This window comes from Phaethon aethereus (assembly GCF_964289735.1).
Source record: "Phaethon aethereus genome assembly, chromosome: 6".
In the NCBI taxonomy this organism is placed as follows: Eukaryota; Metazoa; Chordata; class Aves; order Phaethontiformes; family Phaethontidae; genus Phaethon; species Phaethon aethereus.
Window position 1 is genome coordinate 26497123 of NC_138580.1, and position 17368 is coordinate 26514490.

At 38.6% G+C, this 17368-nt stretch overlaps 1 protein-coding gene across 1 annotated transcript in view; it reads right to left on the reverse strand.

The window, feature by feature from the left end:
* LOC309406510 (coiled-coil domain-containing protein 141-like) overlaps positions 1–17368 on the reverse strand; it is an 84532-nt gene that overhangs the window by 45922 nt on the left and 21242 nt on the right. The window contains exons 3-6 of the mRNA XM_082001753.1: positions 16213–16404; positions 14977–15085; positions 11842–12095; positions 3481–3600 (exon numbers count right to left, since the gene is read on the reverse strand). Of these exons, the coding sequence (XP_081857879.1) occupies positions 3481–3600; positions 11842–12095; positions 14977–15085; positions 16213–16404 (675 nt within the window). The remainder of the gene's footprint in view (positions 1–3480; positions 3601–11841; positions 12096–14976; positions 15086–16212; positions 16405–17368) is intronic.

Genomic DNA, 17368 nt, shown 5'->3' on the forward strand with positions numbered 1-17368 from the left:
TTTTCTCACATAAACTGATAAAATAGTATGAACTGATAAAACTTCTGAAGACTTCTGGAATCTAAATTTCACTCTCAAGTTAATGTAGAATATTCACTTTTTTTTATTAGAACTCAAGTTTGACACTAAAGGGATTTCTGAAGGGAAGGCAATTCCAACTGTAGATTTAGTGTTACTAGAAAAAACGGATATTGTGTTTTTCCTGTTGCTAAAGAGATTGCTTCCGATGTATACACAGTAAAAAATGGTGTCTGCTTTTATCTCAAGAAAACATTAAAGAATAAGATACATTAAAAAATTGCTCAATAAAATAGAGGTAGAGGAATTTTGAAGCACTAATGCAGGTAGTTGTCTTTGTATTTAACAAGATGGACTTAATTTCTACTCTAAAATTTTCCAAATAACAGGGAATGGTGCCATAGCTATGTATAGTGGGGGGTCTGTGGTGGTTCCTCCCTCCCCCCAATTTTCCATGTGAACCTGGAAATAAGTGTTTTACAATTTTGTCACATACTACAAGCTGTACAATTACTCTTGATTACATGGAGAAAGTTAGTCCTTGCAGAAAAATCTCATATGACAAAAATCAAACAAATAGAAAATAATTCTGACAACTCTGTACTATGAAAGTGCCCAGAAAATACCCAAACATTTAGTGATCACATGCATGTCTATAAAATCTGTGCCAACCTAGAGCTCCAAAAAGCAGAACATGTTGCATATTTTTATAGCAGGTTGTGTTACAGGATAGTCAGTGCCATTTTACAGTGATACTATCATTGTCTGCAAAGTACATTAGGTCACACAGATATAGCAGAGTCGTTATATATCACAATATTCTTTTGGTCTGAATGCAGCAAGAAAATATATTTTCAGAATTACAGATCTTTGCTTTACGGAAAGCTAGATAAATTACTAGTATTGTATTTTTCAAATCATTCTGTTCCTAAACATGTTCTTGCCACAATTGTATTTAATAACTTCACAGGTGATTTCAAAGAAAATAAAAAAAACCATTGCTTAATAAAGTTTCTAGGTGCACAAAAAGTAGCAGAGTGCTATGTAATAATTAGGAAAGGTCAGTTACAGAGCTTAAGTACAGCCTTTTTTTTCTCCAAGTAGGCTCATTTGAACAAGACATCTAACTGTAATTTCAGACTTACTAGGAATTTGTGTCATTACTGGGGTGAAAGATTGTATCCTAGAAAGTAGTAATCCTGGACAATAGTATCACATTGTATAATCAACTGAAATGATAATTTTACAGGAAAAGTGGCTTAAGGGAATTTTGTGCAACCATGTATGGGAATACAGAGGAAATAGTATTTCTGTTACTAGGACTAGTAAAATCACTTTAATATTGTACCTAGTTCTTCACTGACCTTCCCCAAACATCTGCATGGAATTAGTCAACAGCTTCTCAGAGTGAATACTTCACACAACAGCACCTGCAGTTCCAAAATACAAAGTCAAAATACTTCAGACCAGCACTCAGATGCTGAAGGCCTGTGAGTTGCTGAAGATTTAGGGAATTTCATGTTTGGACATGATGTATCTTATAAGCCTGGTTTTGCTTAGTCTGTGAGCAAAGATGCCAAATTCATTTCTAGGTTGTTTTGTATTTCACTGTATTCCAACCATACAGGTAAAACATTACTTTGTGCAGTAATGACATCTAATATTAATCTCTGCCATCTAACAAGTATTTACTGGAATACACATTTGATTGGTCTACTTTATCTGAATTTTAAAATCAAGGTGCCAGGCTCCTCCTTTATTCTGGTCTCAACATCTGCAGTTCAGTGCTGTAAAAACTAATGCACAAAGCCCCGTAACTCATCTTTCTCAAATATATTTTCAGTATGCAGTTCAACCTGGCCACTCTTTACACATCATAAGCATAACCAATACGTTCAGTAACATCCACTTCAAGAATTTCATTTCCCTCTGCTTTAACATGCTGAAAGTAATAACAGCAGAAGGCTAAAGGTAAGATGTTCTAACCCGTAATTCACAGGGAAGTGTAACAAAAATTTTTAATGCTAAACACTTTTAAATGACCTTAAGGAAAAAAAAGGCAATTCACTGAGATTATATGAATAATCTATTAAATAATGTATGGGACAAGAATTGTTAGGTGAAACTGTAATAATAAGTGTTATTGTTGTAAGTTAGTTTCTGGATGTTCAACCATGAAAAAGATTGATTATTATACAAAAGGAAAATGCATATTGTTCTCTTTTCTGCACTTACAGTATAATTTCTAATTCTGACAGCAAATTACCAGAATAAGCTTTCAATACCAAACATGGGGAAGATTAATAATCATTTCAGCAATGCTTTAGGACACCTCAAATATTTTTGTGAGTCCCTATTTCTCTGGAAAGACCCCACAGCCTACTCATTTTACTGTTTATCTTCTGCTTTTCTTGTGCTAAAAGTCTGTTTAGGGCTCGCAGCAGAATTTAGCTTTTCATACTCATTTTCCCTAGATGAAGAAAATGTGTTTTCCGACATGCTGCTTGGAGAAGCATTAGAAATATTACTGTATTTTGCTTTATGTGACAGTTCTGGAGCCGTTAACTGTAAATTATGCAAATGGGCAAACATGTGACATTGAACTACAAAGCTTACAAGAAAACATAACCATTAACAATCATAAAACCTGTTAGTTGCTACCAACACAATAGCCTTTAAAAAGACATTTGTTTCTATTGGCATGGTTTTTGGATGAAAAATGCCTGCTTTATCATCTGGGTTATCCACATACAATTGCTTGAAAATGATAGAGTGAGGAATGAACCTGACCCAGCAACAGCACTTACCACAGGACGGCACAACTGAGGTATCTATAAAAAGGTTCTAAACACATGCAGTTTATATCACACATATATATCACACACATTTTATATATCAACATTGTCTTTAATACCGTCTTGCTTTCATGAGTGACAGTAACAGATTTATTCTCTGAAAAGCTGATATTCACAATGAAAATAGTATTTTCAATTACTTTTACTCCCAAGAAATAAATGGGCAAATACCTCTCTAAATCATGTACAAAGTTCAGTGACAATGAATGATGGTAGAAGCGGCTGGCTGTTTGTCCTTTACGAACATTTAACTCTAGTAATATTCTAATAAAGTTGCTTTTCTTTATTTTTTGCGGCATGGTTTAATATGTTCCAGACTACCTGTCTGGAACTCGATCATGAAATTGAGAAGACAACTAAACATCAAGGATTATTCTTCTTTTACCTTATCGATAGTTTTTAAAGTTTTAAATGAGAAAACACTGAGAAACATGAAGGCCTGCATTAAAAGTAAAATGAAAAAACTTCTCATTTAGACATGCAGAAATATATATCTTATGTACACATACCAAGTATCTACTCCTATATGTGCTTATTAAATGCCCAGGTTCACATTTTGCTACTCATTTTTAAAGTTGCTTCACCAATCAATTATCATATTTCTTACTTTCACTTTGACTTCCATGTCTTCAAGCTCTTGAAGTAACTCTTCATTTTCCAATAAAGATGAGCCTAAGTTTTGCTTGTGAAAATAATCTCTGATGTTTTTCTTGTACCAGGATGTTACCTAAATAAATAATAAAAATAATTCAGTCAGTGAAAAATTTGAGAAGCCACTGTCCATTTTTTAAAATATGTGCAAGACAGTTTCACCTATAAAAGAAGGCCTAACTTTCATTCCTTGCATCTTCATTCCTAATGTTCATGCTTTTATTCAAATGTTTACATTTCTATTATTTAAATGTTAATAAATGCAGAAGGAAAGGACTGTGGTCAAAACAAACGTGTATTGGAATACATCACAGAATCACACAAAATCATTAAGGTTGGAAAAGACTTTTAATATCATGAAGTCCAACCATCAACCCAACACCAACACTAAAACACATCCTGAAGTGCCACGTCTACACGTTTTTTTGAATACTTCCAGTGATGGTGACTTCACCACCTCCCTGGGCAGCCTATTCCAATGTTTGACCACTCTTTGTCATCTCAATCTCTGATTTCTACACAATCAAAACACTTTCTAACATAGCCACCCCACTGCTGCTCCTTCCATGCCTATCCCTTCTGAAGAGCTTATAGCCATCTATTTCAGCACTCCAGTCATGAGAATCATCCCACCACACTTCTGTGATAGCAACTAAGTCATAGCTGTCCCGCTGCACAATGGCTTCCAGCTCATCCTGCTTCCTGCCCATGCTGCATGCATTGGTGTAGATGCACTTGAGCTGGGCTATCTATTTCACCCCCAACATTGGCATGCTATCCCTAGGCTCACATCTAGTCAGCCTGGTTTTATCCCCTTCACCCTTCAAATGTAGTTTAAAAGCCCTCTCGATGAGGCCCGCCAACTCGTAAGCAAGAACCCTTTTCTCCCTTGAAGACAGCTGAACTCCATCCGCTGCCAGCAGGCCTGGTGCCATGTAAACCGCCCCAAGGTCAAAAACCCCAGAATTCTGCCAACAGCACCAGCCTCTGAGCCACGTGTTAAGCAGGTGTGTTTTCCTATTCCTTTCAGTGTTCCCCCCCTGCCACTGAAGGGATGGATGAAAACACTACCTGTGTTCCCACTCCATCAACTAGTCGCCCCAATGCTCTGAAGTCCCTTTTAATTGCATTTAGACCTTTGCGCAACCTCATCGTTACCAACCTGCATGACCAACAGCAGGTAGTAATCAATGGGCCAAACCAGACCAGGGAGTTTCGTAGTGCCATCTCTCACCCACGCCCCAAAGGCAGCAAACTTCCCAGTAGGTTGGGTCTGGTCAGCATATCGGGCCCTCTGTTCCCCTCAGAAGGGAGTCACTTACACCAGTTACCATCCTTTTTTTCTTAACAAAGGAAGTCTTGATGCCTGAGGCTGACTGACTCACCCTAGGCAACTCCCTAGATGGACTTTCATCAAGCCTCTCATGTTCCTGGCCCTCAAATTCCAGAGCCCCGTAAATGTTGTGTAAGGGCAGCTGGAATCCTCTGCTGCTTGTGGGGCCTCCACCTGCTGCTTCTGCCTCAGGGACGGCAGGGTGTGGCTCCACCGATCTATCTCCCTCCCACACTCCCCGATACTCCTCAGCCTCTCCACTGCCTCTGCCAGCTCTGCCCCCAGGCTGAGCAGGTCGCTCACCTGGTCGCACCACACACAGGTGGTGTCTCCGCTGGCCTCCGGCACAAGTGACAGGCTCAGGCAATCTCTGCAGCCGGGCACCTGGACAGCCGCGTGCTTGAGCAGGAGCTCCGTCTGGGTCACCACATTACTTCTGGTCATGGCTTTCAGCCGAGTGGAGACCATGTCTGGGCCTCTTCTGGGAGGGCGATGGCCACTCGCCCAGGGAGCCTCTAAGTGCTGGGGCGGGGGGAGGGTGTGTGTGGACACACTGCGCCCCGCCCGCGCGCCGTCCCGGCGCGAACGGCCGCGCCAAGTCCTGTTTGCCCGCCCTGTTCGCCGCGCTGCGGGCCGCCCGCGCTCCCTGGGGCTGCTCTGGCACGTGAGGGGCTTTGGCCGCCGCCGCTCTTGTTCCTTCCCGCGCTGAGTCAGAGCTGCCGCTCGCCAGGAGCTCGCGCTGCCGGCCTGGGAGGGGGCGTCTCTCTGCCGGCGCTTCCGTCTTCGCGGTTCTGCCGCCTTAGGAAGGGTCCCTCGGCGCGATCCTCCGCTCCGCAGCCCCTCACCTCGGTAGCTTCCAGGAGATTATGGTCAGTACATAACAGTTCCTCTGTGCCACTCCTTCCTCCTCATACTTCTTCCCTAGTCCAGCACAGGTCCTCCAGGGCTGTAGTTCCTATCGGGACACTCTGCTCCAGGGTATTCAATGGCCACAGCTCTTTCAGGGAATATCCAACTACTCCAGTGTGGACTCCCACGAGCTGCAGTGTAGATATCTGCTCTGAAGTGGTCCTCTGCACAGGCTGCAAGGAAATGCCTGCTGTGGCGTGGTCTCTTCCAAGGCTGCAGGGGACCCGCTGCTTTAGCACCTGGAGCATGTCCTCCCCCTCCTTCTTCACTGGCCTTGGTATTCACAGCATTGTTTATCGCTTTTTTTCTTTCCCCTCACTCCTCGCTATGTCTGTGCAGTGGTTCACCCTTTCTTAAATACATTTTTAACAGAAGTGCCACCAGCTTCACTGAGGAGCTCAGCTTGTGCCCTGTGGCAGGGCTGTTGTGCAGCCGGCTGGAACCGGCTGTGTCCGGCTGGCGGCAGCCCCAGCCAGTCCTCACAGAGGCGGCCCAGCCCTGTAGACCCCATTGCCAGACCTGGACACCGTACCCAGTACAGTTCTGTAGCTGCGGGTATTTTCAGAGCGAGGGGAATTCTTGCACACACCCATTGAAAGCTCATACACACACACACACACACACACGCACATTGTCCTCAGCTCTACCAAACCTCTTGAACAATCTGACACTAATGTGAGGCTATAGAGAGAAAGAGCAAATATAGCAGAGAACCGAAATTAAGTAACACACTTTTCTTTCTAGAAGTTATTCTCACTAGGAAAAACTTCATTTTTTCACTCCCTTTCTTCGTGTACATATTAAAACACACATACCTATATGCCATAAATTAAATCTGACCTTACCTCAGGCAGTTTGAACTTGAGCAATCCGCACTATGTATTTTGACATACCTACTCAGAATCGCAGGATCAGCTATGCTCAAGTAACTTCTGAGGTGCATTCACAAGAAGCTGACTTTTGTTAAATAACAGAGGTTTTTTCATCGAAATCATCACTGTATTTCAGTGGCTGATGCTTTACTTAAATCTCAAATAACAATTTTAGCATCAGTATGTGGAAGCACAACAACACAGACCTGTCTTGGTTCATCTTGGGGACATTTCAATCTCTTCATAACAGTACTACCTAAGCCCATCCTTAATCCTCAATGCATTTATCTTCACAATATTGCTAGTAAAGCATCCTTGTCTAATTCCGTAAATAACAAGTTAGGGCAAAATGGGACCACAGACACATTTTTAAAGAAAAATGCAGCAGTTTAAAATTGGGCTTTAGTGATTTTTCTATGATCAAGTACAGACTTACAAAAAAGAGGAATAATAAAATAATCTCTTATGGGAAAAGAACCAAGTATCAACTGAACTAATGTGACTGCAACAGGAGAATCCAGGACACTCATTTACACAGGTTTTCTACTAGCAATATTTCTATTGAATGGTAGAAATTTTTACAGTATGCAAAAGTCTAATGTGGATTTATAAACTAAATATCTGTTATTTTGCCAAGAAAGGTTGGGCCCAATGATCCCTGAGGTCCCCTCCAACCTGATATTCTATGATGAGTATTGTATTGTCCCGGAGTAGCTACTAGTGGCTTGTTATACCATGTTTGTGAAGGACTGTAAAAGACCCTGGAAATAAAAAAAAACTAACACCGGTAAATGTGATGTATACCGATCAACGAAAGCATTTCAAGTTCCAATATAGTGGAACAGTCCTTTTCATTTGTGATGTTTCTTACCCATGTAGACAAAAGCACTGCATGCTTTCCTTTGGCCTCCTGTTGTTAAGAAAGGACTTTGTTTACATAATGTTCCCAAATGCAGAAGTTTTTTTAAGCATATTAGCTAATAAGAGTGATCATTTCAATTTTGAAGGGAACTTTTGCAATGGTGAAATATTAAAGTGAAATAACCCGTATAGGTACATGCATACTTTAACAACAATACGTATGCTCTCAGGAAAGATTTTGACTGCCCAACAATGGAGTGGGTTTGACAGGATGTCAGAAACTTTCAAAGTGTGAGGCTTTTTTTACATTGGATCAAACTCTGGGAATCCTATGAAGTTGGCCCATATATGCAAAAGTATTAAGAGGAACTAAGTTATCACTATCAGGAGAAACGGAATAGGAGATCAGCCATTTGGAAGAATGCAAGAGGAGAAGCGTTGGCCATAATTAAGACAGTGGTAGAATCACTGCTAAGTTCACTGGCACCATGATTTCACCAGAAGTAGCTAGCAGAGACATAATCTTAAATTGGTCTGATTATAGAGTTTTGAATAACTTAAACCCATTTAGGTCTGAATGTCTTAGCACTCATGGTAAAATACAGTTCTTGGTATTTATGAAAAAAGCCTTTGCAGAATGTGCTGGAATCAAACATGAAGTCAAAACTTCCCAGAGGAGTTTCATACAACATTTTGATGATTCAAGTAGTTTTATCCATTAGATGAAAATCTTCAGATTTGCCTCCAAACTGAGATAAACTCAATGTTTTCATTCTAGCTGTCAGTAGCACGCACTATGCTGAGTACAGCTATTGAAAAAAAAAAAAATCAGCAAAGAGCACATCACCAGCAGATGTAGTCCATGTTTAGACAATTCTGTCCACATTAGCTACTGCTGTGGATTTCTCCACATATATAAGCACTTACACATTTGGATTTGCAGATCCTCATTATCAGATGTTAAATTAAAATCTCAATTTTTCATAACAGAAATTTGCTTTCAAGCAAAGAAACAACAGAACCTTTCCATATCATACCATACAGAAATTCTAACCTATCACTTTACATAGTAAAGATTACAGTTGAAGAAGAACGTCCTGCATTTTTGCGGGGTAAAATCTGATGACAGCCTTAATTCACTGAGCTACATTACTTGATTTATGTCAATTAAACTACCTTTAATGAAAACGATCTAAAAAAAAAAAAAAAAAAAAGAACTGTGACTTATACCACGACAGTTTGTTTTGCATATATCTGTCTAGATAGCAAATGTGGGTGTACTCACCTGTCCCGAGTCCCTTCAGCTCTTATCTCTGCCCTTGATGTAACCAAGTACCATGACTAATTTTATTCTCATATACGCATGATTGAATCGATTAAGAAAAATTACTTTCATAAATCTTCTTCCAAAGATAACTAATTATGCACAAAATAGGCCAATCTGCCTCTGATGAATTCATTAATGAAAGAGATTATCAGAAAAGATGATGCTGACACTTCCATAAAGGAAGGTCAGATACCCTTCTCTAAATGTAAAATAAGTACACTTTCACATATTGAAAATACTGAAAAAGAAGCACGTTATACGTTACAATCATTACTATCAGATCACCACATTCTGATCAGAGATCAAAGGAAGTTGATGCATTTTTAGTTCTTCAGAACCAGGCAATAAATAGCGATCTTAACAGCTGCTTGGCTTTTCTTTTAAAAAAGCAACCCATAGATTACGCAGCCTTCCGCATTACATAATTATGGCTAGCAAAACAGGGCAATAGAAAGAGCAAACATCCACTCTTAGATCTTACACAGCAGAGCTCATCTCCAGTACTCTGCTTTCTCTGTATCCCCTGAATTCCCATTAACGTCAGTGGGAGTTCAATATGCTGTTCTTGCATATGTAGCACCATTAGACATCAAAAGGAGTTCAGTCCATGTACAGCGATTGGCATATTAGTTTTCAGATGTGCTGAGCGGCTTTGAGAGTTTGATTTCAGTTTGATTGTCACTCAGAAATACATACATAATGTGTTAGAGGCCAGAGAGAGAAATTTTACATAAAGTCTATAAAAGTTAATTTTACAGTGTTTGTATTTACATGTGAATATATTATTTGTCCACAATGCATGCAAATTAATTGTCCATAAATGTACAAATCATACATTATGCTAGGTTTGATTCTAATATAGACACTAAACAAGTATATTCTGATAAGGATGATATTAAAAACTATTTGAATTTGTCCCTTTGTGTGTATACCATCCTCAAACTGGACACGGATATGAGCTAACAGGTAGTTAAATACTGGCCACTCTCTTCAGTTGATCAGGAAATTTGGCAGTAGAAAAATGTTTCTATACTTAGTCTTTGTGATGTGAGCACATACCTAAAAGGAAACGGAAACATATACACACAAAAATTCACTGCACAATATTTTCAATTCCACCAAAATTAAGGTGAATTTTAGCTGGTTACTCCCAAAAATTTATCCCTTATGTGATGAGGACAAGTAGAATTCCCCAGTAAATTTTATGAAGTTGTGACACTTAACATATCAGGCAATGTGATTTTTTTTTTTTTTTTTAAACGAATGTGCTTGGCTCCAAAAAAAGAGCTCACATGTTTATCCCGTACTATTCAATAGCACGCTATGTCTGAAATGTTTCCATTTTGAATGTTCCTCCATGTTTGTATACTATGGTATAACACTAGCATAATCAGGTAATTGTAGTAACACATGATACTTTTTAATGTAGAGAAAGGATCATTTTTCTAGATGAAATAGGACATATTTCCAATATAGTGAGTTAGATTGATACTGAAAGTTCAGTTGTAGCTGGTGTAAATTTATTAGAATGCATTATATTGCAACGACATTTCTTTTTGAGGATGTTTCTTTTATGGTATAATTATGTGGGGATATTGAAAAAATCAAAAACAGTAACAGCAGCAATAATATCCATCTCTAAGCAAGCACTAGATGGTTTCTAATGATTTGCACAGAAACGGATACAGCCTCCTATATTGTACTTCTTGTTTTACAGTATTTTTGTCAGCTATTATTTTACAACTACATACTAAGATTATGACACTTGCATAAGACCATACTATTTTTATCTGGGGAATTTTTTTGAAATAAGTAATTCTTGCTTTGTTTCTGGCAGCTCCTGATGTTGAGTGCTCCAAAAATAAGGCTGTCAGCTTGCTTGTGTACCTCAAAAATTTTGTTGTCTCTATGCAAAATTACAAAGAGTTGTGCTTGCTGAATAAGGTTCTTCTCATCTTAAACAACCTCACAGGCAAAGTAGTGCTTGCAGAATAGGCTACTGCTAATGGTTTCTGACATTGTCCTCTGATACAGGGGGAAACTTCATTTTGGAAGCAAAGGAAACTTAGGACTTTCACACCACAATCAGGACTGTACTGTCAGAGGTCCATACAAAATTCTAGCCTATTTTTTTAGGCTTCAGAAACACCGAAAATAACTCAGCTTTAGTTTTGTTAGACTTTGGCAGTTAAATTTGCATACGTTTCTCCTTCTCAGCATACTTAATGTCCAAAGAGGCAGAGCAGGACTCTCCCCGTATCTTTTTTCCGACAAGTTGGTGAAGTTACATGGTGTTTCTCAAGGAAAATGAGAGGAGAAAGTCTTACATTGCAGAAGTTTCTCTGATAATGCAGAGCAGAAAGAGAAAAGCTATCTGATCTGAATGGTGGGAGATGAATGAAAAGGAAAACAACAGTAAGACTAGAAAGAGGAAGAGAAACAGCAAGACTTAACAAGTCTATAACTAAACAAGTTGGCAGAAAGAAGAGAGAGAAACAGGTTGCAGGTGTGGAAAACCTGCAATCACTACAGTGCTGTAAAAATTATTGATTGACTCCACGAATGAAATACTCTTCTGCTCTCAAACACACCAACTATGTGTGGCTAACTATGCTGTGTCTTCTTTTTGACTGAGTAGTCCAGAAACAGCCTGCTGCAGCTGTCATTGCTATTACCAGTTACCGTTATCACTCATGTGACTAGAGGTTCGTTTGTGCTGGGAATTCAGTTTGAAGGGAATCTAGTTTGGTTTGAAGCACCACGTTTCATAACTTAAGGAAGGGATCTACATAATGGAAATAGTGCTCTTGAAGATGTTAAAGTTATATTAAAATAAATTATGAGGATATTATAGTTAAAATCAAATATTCAAAAGCGAGGATCTCAAACAGAAGTGGCCCATGGATATTGGCCTAAGAAATATATTTAAGCTCCTTTTCTGCAATAGTCTCTGCTGTAAAACAGTTTGCTAGATGTTTTTTTTACTGTGGCTTCCCTTAATATTATGTGTCTTACCTGGTTCTCTTGTTGGTGCCACAAACAAATTTGCAGAACCTGCTCCAGTCCTTGGCGCTGATGTTTAAGAAATCTGTCCAGTTGTCGTCTCCTGTCTTGTAGCATTTCAAGGAGATTATCGATTTTCAAGCAGCTGCTGTGGGCTCCCTGAATCAGCTCCGGATTTACATTTGGCCCCTCACATTTGAATTCTTCTATGAATTCAGTTAGCTCTTGGCTTTTGTTTAAAAGTACAAGTGACTTTTCCAAAAGCTCTGTAGGAATAGAATTTCATAGAAAGAAAACCCAATGTGATTTGTAATTCTAGCAGCATATTTCAAATATTACTCAAGTATTTTTAAAACTACCTATCCATTTTCATGTGTGGGCATAATGTATTTTCATTCATTGCATGAACAAGATCTAAATACTTACTTCAGAAGGCATATATCCTGATATTTCTGTTTGGACAGCTGTTATATAAACCTACAAAGGTATAATGGTGTATACATATATTTACCTATAATGGTACATATAATACAACATAACATAATAATATACATGTATAATGGTGCACTGAGAGCTATTGAAACAAAACCCAGAAGCAGTATTATTTTCTCAAAACTGAGTTCTTTTTGATGGTTTCCCAGTCCTCCAGTAAGCAGAATTATCCTACCCTGTTTTCTGTGTGGGTCAGTAGCCTCTGTAGTTTTTCATTAGTGATGCAAGTGAAGTTTAGGCCTTTGTGTCCCTCACAGAAGTTGAACGAAAAAGTTCTTCTGTCCGGGGGCTGTTACAACTTGTGACTAAATAAGTCATGAATACCAGGAACTCTTAACTTCTTTCCATAACCTCTACCTAGATAAATTCAGGGTTAACACTCAGTGAAATAGTACACTTTAATGACCTACTAGCCATGTGTTTGTTCCGGCTCTTTAAAGCCACATAGTACAATATCTATTGAACAAACATCAATCCTTATAGGTCTTTCAAATGAAAAGGGAAAATTTTTAGGTACAGAATGAGCAAGAAGGGGAGTCAAGCAAAAATAAGAAGCAAGGTAGGCATGAAGAAAAGTATTAGAAAGGAATGTTTGCCAGTGAAGCAACCAATGACAAATGGCAAACATCTGAAACATTCATCTTCCCCGCTGAGTACACGTACTGCTAACTCAAGGCAAAGCACCATAAATCTCCACTTTTCATATGGAGCACCTGGGGAAGATGCAGAAATGGAATGCCTCCACTTCTCCAGCCACCAAGGGCTAACAAGAGAGTTTAGTTTCCACAAACTCACTGCAACAAGCCTATCCATTTTACTACTTGCCTTTCAGAAAGGTGGTATTAATCAGAAATGTTCCATTTCGATCCATCCAAAATGGTATACATACAAAAACAGGTAACTGAGGATAATTCATATATTTTCACCTTTTTTATTCTGATTTTAAATGCGTTTGGTGCAAAACTTTTTTTTTTTTCTCCTGATAAACATTTGTGGTAAACTACTTGTCACATACTGGTAGAGCCAATACTTTGTAAAGGTCGTATTTTCAGCCACGTTACTTTGGAGTGGGTAGATAGTATACTTCTCACAGAAAGCAATACAAACACTGTTTTTTGTCAAATAGCTCAATATCAGTATTCAAAAAACATGTGGATGTGGCGCTTCGGGACATGGCTTAGGGGGCATGGTGGTGTTGGGTTGACGGTTGGACTTGATGATCTTGAAAGTCCTTCCCAACCTTAGTGAATCTATGATCAGTTTTCCAAATTTGATGTGGTTAAGGTAGATTAAGAAGCCAATCAATTGCAACCACTTTCCTCCATCTGAGGAAAGGCTTATCCGCATCAAAGCGGGCTTTCTCTGGCAAGCCATTTCATCTTATTCTTACAGTTATAGACCTTCTTTTCAGCAATAGGTTACTGCCAGATACTTCAGGTTAAAACTGCTATACAGTGAGCACTTTGCTCCCATGAAGATCGACGTGGAAGCCCCCAAATCCATATTAGAGTTACCTGAGTTCAATTCTCTATTCAGTCTCCTGAGAAAAATACCTGGCATTCAAGGTAGCTAAAAATATTTAAGCTAGTACTCCACTAGTGAATAATAAAGTATAATTACTATTCTGCCAGTTACTAGTAATCTTACAGCAAAATTTGATAAAAATTGCAAAGATGGGGTCTTAACTCTAATAAAAAATACAGAACCATATGGAATTGCAAAGGTGTCTGAAGTAGCCTCACAATGAGATTGGTTTTGAGAAAATTTTTGTTGCCCTTTTTGAATTAAGAGTATCACACCATGGTAGATGATGCTTCACATGAAAATTTGAACAAACAAAAAGTCACACGGAAGAATTTTTCTAGGCAAATGTGTGCAGAAAAGTTGTGGTGGAAGGGGAGAGAGCACCTTTTTTCCGAGAGTGTTAGAGTTCCAGCTGCAGAACATCTTGGAACAGATCAAGCAACTCAATAGGGAAATGAAACAACCCCACTCCTCAAAGGCAGAGCAAAATGCAGGGAGCCATTGTAGGCAAATAGATTCTGAAGCTGGCTAGTTGCCACTTCTACCACATAGCTCCCACCCTCACTTCCCTTCTGCTTCAAACCCCATCCCTAGGCAAAGGAAAGGAGAGGGCAGACTTCTCCCTTGGCCACTCTCAACAAACTGTAGGACTGTGCAGGGGATTGTTACTAGAGATGACTGGAAATTTTCCAGTGAAAAGTTTTCCATAGGAAATGCTAATTCATTGATAGCTATGATAACTTTGATGAATTTTCCCATGGAACAGAAGAATGGTTTTAGAACTTGCTTGCCAATCAGTACTAAAAGTCAGCTTGGTTTCTTAGCAGCTCACCTGACCTGGACTGCCTTGAAATCGGAATACAAGCTTACCACTAGCTACTCTGCAGCAACAAAGATGGAACCATGAGAGAGCTAGCTCAAAACCAGAGGTTTCACATCTTCCAGGAGGCTCAATAAAGAGTTATTTCACCATTATATTTTTCCCAATACAACATTTTCCTATTTGTTCTAAGATTTTATTTTTTTTTTAAATACACGAAGAATATTATTTTAAATACAGGAAGAATAAAATAATCCTTCTAAGAGCCAGCACACAATCACACACCATCAGGAGTGGAATACCATTTGTACCTTTTGTGTGATGCTCTTGTTGCAGGAGGAGTTCTCGCAGAGAATCAATGTTTTCAAACTCTTTGGCATTTTTCAGGAAATCTTCAACTTCGTCAATTTTAACAGCAAACTGCAGTAAGAAAACAAACAGTGGGAGGAAGCACAGTATAATTGTCTTTTGCAGAACTCCATCATAACCTCTGTATTATAGGGGAAGTTCCTGAGAATTTGTAAATTCTTGGAAAAAGGCATTTTTAGTGACTGCTAGATACAGATGCTTTGTGGCTTCTGTTCATCTTGTTTTTCTGAGGTTCTCATTGATTGAGGGTACCCAAGTTTCAACTGACGAACTCTGTAATTACAGTTTGTCAGTTTATGAAACATCTTTTCTACATAGCCTTCAGGCCAACTGAAAATAGATTCTTATGTTAATTATGTTAATTCTGTTAATTTCAAAGCCTTCAGTAAAAACATTTGACATGAATGAAGCCTTTAACTTAGGTCTCCTTTCCAAATCTTGTTTCTAATGTTAAAGTATGGAGTGGAAAAAAACATTTAAGGGCAACATCTGACAGATAGATACAATCTTCAAAGCAATCTTTCGAAGGCAAAAATGAGTTGTAAATGTAAGCTAATGAATATTATGGTAAACAATAATTATAGTGAGGAAACAGCATCTCTGTAATGAAGACTGAACTTAGGTTACTCCTTTACAGCTCATTTTTCCATGGATTCCGTATTTTAAATATTGAAACATGCCGTGTTTCTGGGAGATCTGAAGGAGATTTGGTAATCTGCTAACATTGTTAAAACTAAGATCAGAATTCTTTATTTGGCTTCCACCTTTGCAGGTGCAATTCCACATACGAGTAGCTCAGAGAGAGTCGAGACACATTCTGCATCTTAGCCAATCTTTATCAATTCTACTGCTTCATTTCAAGAATGAAGAAACCAGTGGAGTTCAAACTTGTGTTTGAGCGTAAGCAAAGATGTTGAAACCTGTGGTAAAATTAAGGAAGATAAAAAGCAAGCATTCTGCTTTTTCTGTCTTTTCTATTGTTCCACGTTTGTTCTGCTTCATCCTGAACTATCCAGAAGGTAGAAAAAGAAGGATGCATCTAGAGACTTTTATTTTCTTAATCACTTCAGCCTTTAGGAATGCAATGAACATATGTAACAGAGTAAAATTACAATGGATGGAATACCTGTAAGGTGTGGGAGGTTTTAAATTAAGAGTCATTTGATTTAAATACAAACCTCCAGAGCATTTTCAAAGAACACTGAAGTAAGTTCCAGAAGTGCCTGTCGCTTCTCTAACATAACGATGAGGGCATCCCATGCGTCCCCAAGCGTCTCCGCCATGGCATCATAAACCTGACTCTTTTCTTTGTTCTCCTCTGCAGCCTTGTCTGCTTCATGCAGCAGGTCCCATACCTGGTCTTCCAAAGCCTAGGGAGAAAGAAAAAAAAAGAAAATCTGTAAACAGAATCCAAAACACTGTGCTGATACTGGTGTCAGGATACTTAAGTGGGTCTGATAAACTACCCACAAGTCTCCTACTCCTGCTTTATTTCCAGTCCCTCATGACAGGAGTGTAGCTGTTCCTACATGTTTCATAGCAAGCTTCTGAATTTCACGGGCATTTAAGAGGCAAAATCTTTATGAAATTTCATTTAAAACTAATATTAATAGAATTTATCATTCTATCTCTAATATTTACATTCAAATAGGTTTACATATCCTTAAACACAGATCTTACTGGAAGTGGTAGCAATGCAGATATTTAGCATCTTCTTTCATATGCCATCATATTACATTACCTGACAGTACAAGTTTTAAGAGTTTGTAAGGTAACTTACTTATAAGTGTCTGATGACTTCAACTAAATTCAGACAAGTAGCTTGAACATATGCATGTATTCTCCAGAAAAACACCAAATATATGCAATCTTACAAGCTCAGATTGCTGCATTGCTCAAGTTGGTCACCAAAAAATAATACTCTATTATCACGAAAATTGTTCTACTGTGTTTCATTCCCTTTACTAATCTCACCATGAGAAAGATAACTGCTGGGCTATTTCTAACTTAGGTTAAAAATCTTCAGTGTGTCAGAAAAATTATTAACCTTTGTTCTATATTCAAGGGGGGTCCCCCCATCTCAGTTTTCATTATGAGCATGAATTAATAAAGTGCCAATTTCTGCTGTTATTACAGGTGTTATCACAGGAATGTGTAATGAAAAGAAATATGTATTAGGCAAATTAAAATCTATGATAACTCATTCTTATGACACAGATTCTAATAAAGGCTGAAGCATTGGAAACCTTGAAATTCTCCTGACAAATACAAGTGAAAAGAGGAAATTGCAGAAAACTTTGTTGTTCTAAACACAGCCTCCAGTCCTCCTTAGAC